The following is a 9,368-nucleotide window of genomic DNA, read 5'->3' as shown; positions in this document are numbered from 1 at the left end:
GAGATTATAGACATTATAGTTTTTAATTCTACATGAACTTTATAATACAGAGGTCAAACTTCAGAAAAGTTTTACAGATGATATAAAAATTGGCCCTCTAAGCCGCTGATGTCCATTTATTTATTTATTGATTTAAATCTAGTTATGGTCCAGTAGTCTGAAGGTAGGGACTATTTCTAAGAAAAAGGGTGTAATATAGGAACACTTCCAAATGTGCAGCATTTCTTAAAAGGAGCCTGAATTCAAAAGTCTGACTTTGTCTTAGCCAAATGCTTCTGGCAGTGCTAAAGAAATATTCTGGGAGATATTTAATAAACATTTCTTGGAGGGACAGTATAGAGTGCAAACATCTCAGACTCGATTCATTGCTTTTTCTGAACTATACTTTTGCCTACTCTCAGCATTTGGAGTTCTCCCTATGCAAATCTGAAACTGCTTCTAGATTCTTCTCCTTCATCACTACCATAACGTTATTCATGTGCTCGACCTGGATGAGCATTCTTTCTACAGTAGAACTTGAACCTGAATTCAAGGAACACAAGCAACAAAACAGCACTTGAACTTCTGACTTTATTCTTTCCCCATGCAGTTTTTAAAGCACTGTTGAAAAAGACTTTTTCCTCTTCTTTTACATAGTACTATAAAATGTAAACAATATTTAGGAAATTTCTTACCAGCCTTCAGACCAATATTCATTTGTTTCTTTATACCAGTATTTTACAGCATAAAGGCTAACAGACGGAGGGCTAAGTTTTCAGCTTGTGAAAGAGACTTGTATCTGCACCGATTTTAGTCTGAAGAAAAGCATTGTTTTAGGAAATGGGTCATGTGTGTATATAAGTGGTTCGTGGAGGTTCCCGATATGCCGTGGTTCTGGTCCGAGTACCACTGAAATACAAAACAAAGACGCCTGGTGTATTTCTGCAGACACAAAATGCATCTAGATTTGACTTTTTTTGTACCCTCAGAACCTGACTTTTAAAATATTCTTCAGAAATTCTACCTAAGAACATTTGAATAAACTAAATAGTTCACATGTGAACGTTTAAGCAAGACTATTTAAAGAGCTTTGGTTAACTTTCACCAACCACTATTTGATAGTCTTTAAACTTATATTTTAGACCTATACTTTCACAGTGACCAGCACCCCAGCACCCTAGGGCGGCAGAATCAGGAGCCTTGGATTCCAGGACTAGTATGTTGGGTCTTGGACCTTTGAGTGTTTGGAGCTTGGTTTCTTCATTTGAAAAACAAAGGCTGTGGATTTGTTTTTCCCTAAGACTGCTTTATAGCTCAAAAATTTGATGAGGCTTTTAGCCTGAGAATCTAATTTCTCTCTACTGAAGAAAATTCACAATATAATGTGTCACATGTAACCATAAACACCCTTTATAGGTGTTAAAAATCGCATTGTAAAAAGAGGGAATAGTATAGTTTTAAACTTTTTCTCTTGGAGAGATGCCAGAAAGATTATTGTTTTCCCTGAATAAAAGTGGCAATGGCCATGATGTAGTGTTATATATTTATTGAGTTAAGTTTCTTTTGGGGGGTTACAATTTAAAAGATCAGAAAAATCTCATTTTTTGTAAATTATTTAAAAAGCACAAACTTTCAAGAGATGGAGTTCATTTCCTGGACTCTCATTTGACGTAAGGAATTGAGGAAGAATTTAGGTATGCTGAAGAGCAGACAATGTGGTTACCAAGCATTGGCCTCATTTGCCTTAGCTTTTCCTTTATTTTCTTTGGTTTCCATTTCTTTCTTCACAAAACCTGAATTTGACACTTTGCTTATTCATTCATTTACTTGAAAAAATTTAAGCATCTGTATTGGGTCAGGCATGTGTCAGGTGCTCAGCAAACGAAGAGATTCTCTCACTCTGAAAGAACTGTTTGGGAGGCTCTGGGGTCCTATAACATTCATCAATTGCTTCTTACTGAATAAAATGAATCTTCTAGCTGCTTTGGGACTTCTAGATTTAATAGGTACTCTAAGCAAATAACTGCATTTGTGTACATGGAATTGCAGAACCATTAAATGTTTGAGCTAGAACACCATTTAACTTTTATTTTATGTGACTTAAGTGGAAACCCAAGATATAATGTAGCTAGTCTAGGGTCCTTCAGGGAGTTCATAAAAAGAGTCAGTGTTCATTTGCTATGTTCTGCTTGCTCTACTCAGCAATGTTTTTGCAAGATTTTACTAAAAACAATAAAAGGTAAGACCCTCCTCCTTTTAGCTCAGAGGTCTAAGTCCATGAACACGAGTAAAACAAAATTATTACCATTGCCTGGAAATCCACTTGTGCATTAACCAGAGCTTTAGCAATCTGTGCGGAGTTTTGGAAGTGCACATTATCTGCAACAAAGGAAAGAGAGAGAGAGAGAGAGAGAGAGAGAGAGAGAGAGAGAGAGAGAGAGAGAGAGAAAGTTAAAGTGTTGCTAAATACCAAAGCATAGAGTGACAGTGACAATGTACTGCCTGGAAATGAACACCAACGATTATCTAGTCATGCATTTGACATTGTCAGCAGTGAGTAATCACACTCAGATATGGAAATGTCCCTGACTCTTAGGTACTGACCCTGATCATAGGCATAGGAAGATGCTTAATGTTTCTTAAACAAAGTGATGCTGGCTCAGTATTTTTATGTGTAAGAGTCTTGCTTAAACCTCACCATCTGCTGTTCCGTGGATGAGAAGATAGTCTACATTTCTGAAATATTCTGCTCTTGCCATCACAGTTGAATTCTGGAGAAGAGGAAAAATTAACATTTTAGTTGCTGTAAGTTCTAATAGAAAACTAGCTAAATCATTGTGCAATGGACTTAGCACCAATACTGAAATTATGTATTGCTTTGGTTGATAAATATTTAAGAGTCAGAGCAACACATTTTCATCATCATTTGCATTACTTCCATCTGATTCTTAGCTTGAAAAACTGAAAGTTTATGTGTCATATGTTACATATGAGTGAGACCTTAGGCATAAATGATGCCCGCTCAAGCTGTGTAGGGGTGGGAGTGGGAGTGGGGGGGGGAAGAGGAAGGTTAGGGAAAGGAAGATGGTAAAAGAAAGACTAGAATCCGAAAGGGGAAAAATTCTTCTTAGTGATGAGGTTTGGAATTAACAAAAGATTATCATGTTTGTTTGAGAACCCAGAATTGAAAGAGTAATCTCTGAAATACTGCTTTAAATCATTTGGCACATTTGAAATAAACTAATAGCCTAAATACAATGGAAAATGCTTACTTTATAGTGCTCAAGGTTATCATCCTTTGTTGGGAGACCCATGAATCGCTCTGTGTAGATAGATGCTGCAAAATATGTAAGAATATGTTGTTTGCATGTGGTACATGCTGTTTTTTAACCAAAAAGACTTCTTAGATTAATAATTTGCTCTTCAATTACCCTATGTGAAAGTTTTGATGTAAACTCTTGCTTTACTTTGTAAGGTTGGCCTCAATGAAGGTGTGTTGTTTCTATAATTTATCTCAGTAGGTTAGAGAAATAATGTAGGAAGAGATTACAGAAACAGGAGCATCTGAATATTTCGTTTCTAAGGTTGCTCTTAAGCTTTTTTGCTACTGCCCTCCAAGGATAATACTGAAGTGGGAATGACTTGTAGAATAATCGACAGAAACCACAAAAGCAACCACCTCTGGTACTAGTATTGATGTTGGATTTCATCCCTCTCAACACCTGGAGCGCGCGCGCACACACACACACACACACACCCCTCACATACTTTTTATTATCTGCATAAAGATTCTTTATAAGTCACAATTATCTCATCTTTATTCTAACACAGGAAAGAGGATCTGATGAAGGCAAATTTTTGTATAATCTTTAGAGTTACTTTCTAATAATCATTCTGCATTGGTGTTAGCTGTAAAAACAGGCAGATACAGAAGGGCACTTCCCAAACATATTTTTCACTTCTCTTAATTTCTGGAGCAAATGAGTTGCAATTGCAACCTGCAACATGAAGGTGAATTTCTTGGCCCCTGGCCTGCCTTTGCAAAAGATGTACTTTAGAGCCAAATGTGCTGCAACTGTATGCCTTCAAAGGCAAAGTGCTAGCTGTGATTTTAAGATTTTGTTCAATAGAGACTCAAAGTTTCTGAGAGAAAATAACATATATTAGATTTTAGAAGAATCCTGCCTTTTAAGATATCTTTATTACAGTGTGATTATAATGAATTACATGAACAATGTCATTTATAGATTATATTTTCCCCCATGATAACAGGGTGAATTTTACTGCATAATTTGCTTTCCTAGCAAACTCAACTATAGGAGTGATTATGTGTTCAATGTTTTCAAGGCAATATTTATGAAATGTTTTCATACCGTAATATTCCCAGCTGGAGACCGGAGCCACTGCTATTCCACATTTGAAAAGACCAGTTCCAGATGCAAGGGCCAGCGATGAAACATAACCTCCATAGGACTGTGGAGACATTGTTATGTGTCAGTCCCACATTGACTTTCAGATCGTCATATTTTTATAGCAGTGCTACTCAGAGTCAGGACTGAAAGGAGCTGGGGGATATGGATAAAGGTAAATGTCTGCCACCTCTGGTAGCAAGCTTAGATTTGTCCACAATCAACTGGAAATAATTGGTGTGCTAATCAGAATAGGTTCTCCTAAAACAGGGTAGATACTGCTTAAGAGCAAGTTGTAATTATAATTGTTCTGCTAAAAAAAAAACAACTCCTTTATTCATCTGTATCTTTCCAATTAGGACCTTGCTAAAACAAAAACAGAATTCTACTCAAAAGAGATGCACAGAAAAAGGGAATTATTCCCAAAATGTAAATGTGAGACACTCTACAGTTTGCAGAAGTCCTGTGAGGCAGAACTTGTATTGACGTGTTTACTTATTTTCATAAAAGAAAGGCATAAGAACCTCTTAGAGATTTTAAGACATGGCCAGAGTTTGTGAATTTCATAGTTACATATTCTATTTTGAAGAATTCTGACATAGCAGCTCAAAGGAGGAAAAATCATTGGCATTTAAAAAACAAACCTTTTCCTTCTTTCCGCAAATTTAATGGAAAAGCAAAGAAATACAAAAGGAGATGCAAAGTATAGAATGAGTAGAAGGTTCAGATCTCATAGGGTTCTTTCTCCCAAGGAATCAATAGAAATGCGACCCTTAAAATATAATTTCCATATAGCTTGGCTATTTGTGGCTTTCCGGATCATGGTGAAATCAGTGAGGCTGCCTGTCATCCTAGAAATCAAATCTGGTCTGCATAGACGTACTGGGAAAGAAATATTTTTCCTTGGAACATGGCTAAGCAATCTTCTGGAACATAAATTAAGAATAATGTGTGCAGCAGATTAGGAAGTGATTTTCATTGTTTTTTCTTGCTCGAATACAGGGGTATCTGTAGACCACCTAAGGAAACAGTGTGACTTCCCTACTAAAGCTGTGCTTGAGTTTGAAGACCCATACCACAGATTGGGGAACTAATCTCCTCAAGTTATGATAAATTATACATTCTTTACCACAGAAAAGACAGTCTTTGGAGAAGGAGAACAGTGAAAGCAGGGGAAAAAGAGAGGAAGGCAAAGACAGACAGACAGACAGGCAGAGGGTGATGGCAGCAGGACAGTGACCAGAGTTTACTCTTAATCTGTAAAAAACAGAGAGTGGGAGAATGTGTTAAATTCATCAGATAAATGAAGAATCCTCTAACTAGTTTACAGTTTTATGTTTCCAGTTCTGGGGAATTTATTGAGGGCCGTTGGCTGCAAAATAAGAATAAAAGAGGAGGCTCCAATTATACCATGGCCTCTTTTTATTATAGCTGGAGGACATCTAAGCCATGCTTTAATAGGGGAAAATTATATTTTAAAAACAAAAGGAACACTTGGGTTTGAAAGTCATTTTGGTAAGTGAAAATTCTCTATCTCATTCAAACTTTCACTTATAAGAATAATTTGTTTTGATTAGTAGGTTAGCGAGAACTATTCCTAAAATGAAAGGGATTTCCTTCTTTTTAACTTTAAATTCAAATAAGAGTAAACTTAAGACCTTTAGAAAATTATTACTCTTTATGACTTTATTTGAAGAAAATGTTTACTGAAAATAAAAACACTGAGTCCTGCCTCTTCTATCTCCCAGAGCAGAAAATAGCATGAAATGAGACTTGATGTAGAGAGATTTTGCACATGGTAAAAAAGGTTCTTGAATACTTCTGCTAAAAATATTAGGAATTATTAATATGTATAGACTCAGAGATGAGGTGATAGTGCAGTATTTAAATATAATTTTCCTGTTTTCATAATGAATACAATTTTTCTCTAGGAATATTTTTAAATCTATTGTATTTGCAGCACAACAAAAGAAGGTTATGCTTGAAATTTCCAGGCAGCTTGGAAAAGCTGTTCCTATTGTAGAAACGAAGGGGGAGAGAGGCCCATGTTGACCTTTTTCTACTCTTCCGTGAGTGGGGCCTCCAGGCAGAGTGGGTGGCTGCGGTAAGTAAAGAACCCACAGAGCAGATTGGCCGTAAGAATTCTAGAATTGCGTCCTTTGCACTTAGATGCCTTGCCATTTTGTTTAGATGAAGGCTGCCTTTAAAAGCACTCTTAGAAGGGCACAGAATTTTAAAGGAGGGCTTATGGATGACTCTTATTTGAGCCATAATGCACGCTGGGACATTTTACCTACAGGCAATAATAATAACCAGTTAACATTTTTCTGACCAAGCTTATTGCACTGGTCTTTTTGGGCCCACACAAGCTGTCTCCCTTCTCCCTCCTCACACCTCCTCCTCCTATCGCTTCTCCTTCCTCATTGGCGGTCTTCACATTCTTTGAATTCTTCAAGCGTGATCTAGCCTCAGGACGTTTGCAAATGATGTGACCTTCTGCCTGAATGTTCTTTATCCAGAAGTCAGTATGCCTCACTTCCTTTTTTCTAATTCAAATGTCACCTCAAAAGAGCCTTGTCTGATCTAATTTAATCTTGTACCCTGCACCCCTTTTCTCTTGTATTGTTTTCTATTTCTCCACAGCACTTCTCATCATTCCGCATTCTGTATTTCACTTATTTATATTGCTTGTTATCTCTCTCCTCAATCAGTCAAAGCTCTGTGAGAGGAGCTTTGTCTGTCTTGCCAATGAATGTACCCCCAGCATTGAGGACATGGCCTACCAGAGAAGGAATAAAACGAGTATTTGTTAAATGTATGACTGCTTTGAACTGATGTAATCCTCACAGTGACCTGGTGAGGAAATTATTGCTGCATTTCACAGTGAGGAAACTGAGGCTCAGAATGAATTTAGAGAGGCCGTGGGTCAGTGAGTTGCAGAGCCAAGACTTAAACCCAGCACACATAACTTAGTAATATGGGCCATCGCTCCTCTGTCCCTACTGGAAGGCATCTTCTTTTAGGAGACATAATATAGTCTAACATAGTCTCATTACACGTGCATTTGTCCTACTTTTACATTGTTGATCACACATAGCGATTCAAATTGCTTATAATTAGTCACTGGAAGAGAAAGGAACTAAGATTAAATAATTAAGTAATGCTTATTCAACACCACCTGGCTAGGTCTATATTAACAAAGCAAAGTCCTTAAACGAGGCTGTTTTTCTAATAATTTAGGCAAAATTTCACAGCTCTGCAGTTGTCAGAACAATTCTTTCAATTTTTCATTCCATGCAGGGTTTTCAAAATATTGATATTTTGGGTTAGATAATTCTTTATTGTAGGGGCTTTCCGGCATTGTGGGAGGTTTAACAGCATTCTGGCCCTTCCTGCGTGACACTAGCCCTCCCTCATTGTGGCAACTAGAAAGGATTCTAGCTAGACATTGCCTAATGTTCTAAGGACAAAACCACCCTGGCTAGGAACCCTTGTAATAAACAGATACTTCTTAAGCACCATGGTGGACACATAGTAGATATTTAATAGCCACCTAAAAGCTGGGTTACTGGGCTTTGGTTTATGTGAGCCATAAAATGAAAGGAGAAGGTCGAACTACCTCCTTCTCTTTTTTAGTCTGGATAATGGAGAAAAAAAAAATGAATGATTTGCATCTTTTCGACCAACTGATTGTAAAAGAAATTACGTTGAACATGATGTGTCATGCAGACCACAAAAATGCTCAACACTACATGAAAACACATACTTTCTTCCCTAATATGGACTATACTGACAGCTGAATAGCCCTCACGATCATTGTCAGTGGCTTCCTCTTTTCTGTCCCTAATTTCTAATGGGTTTCTGCTAATTAGTTTGTAAAAGAACAGCCAGAGGCATGGCATTTTTCCAATCTCTACTTTACTAGCTAACTTTAGGTGTTTGTTATTTACATCCAGTGTTGATGCCTTCCTAGGGCTTTGTTCTTCCTCTTCCCCTACCTTAGCTACCCTCTGCTCATAAGAAGATCTTTCTAAAACACCAATATCACTCCTAGTAAGAGTCCATGTTAGTGTGTTTAGGGATGGGCAAGGAATAAAAAATTGTGGAATTACATCCTTCTTGTAATGTTGGGTTATCAAATTTAACAGGTTTGTTTACTTGTCTTCATCAAGCCTATATACACTATTGTAAATAATTAATGATTTATTTAATTATTAGGCCATAGAATATTCCTGAAAAATCTTGTACAAGTGGGACATATATTTTGGAGAACATTGACTTGTAGGATTAAATTCAAGTAACATCACAGATGTCTGAAATGGCTGCACAGTGTGCTAAACATTTGAAAAAGAAAGCCAACAAAAGATCACTCAGTCGCTTGATGAGCCTGCATTCTGGTGAGAGAAAGATAAAACATGATTAATTCTTATAAAGTAAAATATAAAAATCTATTGGAATACAAAGTCAGACCTAAGTTGGATCTTAAAGAGCAAGAAGGATTTTTCCATTTTGGAGTTAGGAAGAGTTGAGGAATAGAAGAAATAAATGGTAGTGAATGGACATTACAGGTGTGAGAAACTGCTTGGCAAACAGTATGGTAAAAATTATGCTTTTATTTTTCTTTTTTTCGGGTCCTTGTGCATCTGAGGCAGGTGGCAGAACCTGCTAAATCCCGGGCCTGAAAATTATGCTTTTTAATGCCAGTTTTACTTACAACATTGGAGCTTGTGAGACCAAAGCACAGGGATTATTAAGAAGCAATTGCAATATTTTAAACAGGTAATACCCAACCTACGTTTCATGGACCAAAGAAAGTATCAGTACTCACAGGATCATGCTAAATAAAAAATGCAAACCTGAGCCCCACCTCACTAAATCAAAGTCTCAAGGGGCAAGGCCCTGGCAGTGGTATCTTAACAAAAGCGTCATGTGATATTTATGCATCTGAAGTTTGAGAAGGTCTTATTTAAATGACATATG

General features: G+C 37.0%; 1 protein-coding gene across 1 annotated transcript in view; it reads right to left on the bottom strand.

The window, feature by feature from the left end:
* Positions 1 to 558: 558 nt before the first annotated feature.
* Fap (fibroblast activation protein alpha) overlaps positions 559 to 9,368 on the bottom strand; it is an 80,663-nt gene continuing 71,853 nt past the window's right edge. The window contains exons 23-27 of the mRNA XM_010606846.2: positions 4,353 to 4,452; positions 3,252 to 3,316; positions 2,678 to 2,750; positions 2,285 to 2,358; positions 559 to 888 (exon numbers count right to left, since the gene is read on the bottom strand). Coding sequence (XP_010605148.2) covers positions 790 to 888; positions 2,285 to 2,358; positions 2,678 to 2,750; positions 3,252 to 3,316; positions 4,353 to 4,452 — 411 coding nt within the window. The 3' untranslated portion in view covers positions 559 to 789. The remainder of the gene's footprint in view (positions 889 to 2,284; positions 2,359 to 2,677; positions 2,751 to 3,251; positions 3,317 to 4,352; positions 4,453 to 9,368) is intronic.

Source organism: Fukomys damarensis, unplaced genomic scaffold (genome assembly GCF_012274545.1).
Source record: "Fukomys damarensis isolate Sample0158 unplaced genomic scaffold, DMR_v1.0_HiC HiC_scaffold_26, whole genome shotgun sequence".
In the NCBI taxonomy this organism is placed as follows: domain Eukaryota; kingdom Metazoa; phylum Chordata; class Mammalia; order Rodentia; family Bathyergidae; genus Fukomys; species Fukomys damarensis.
This window is presented reverse-complemented; position numbering and strand designations above follow the sequence as displayed.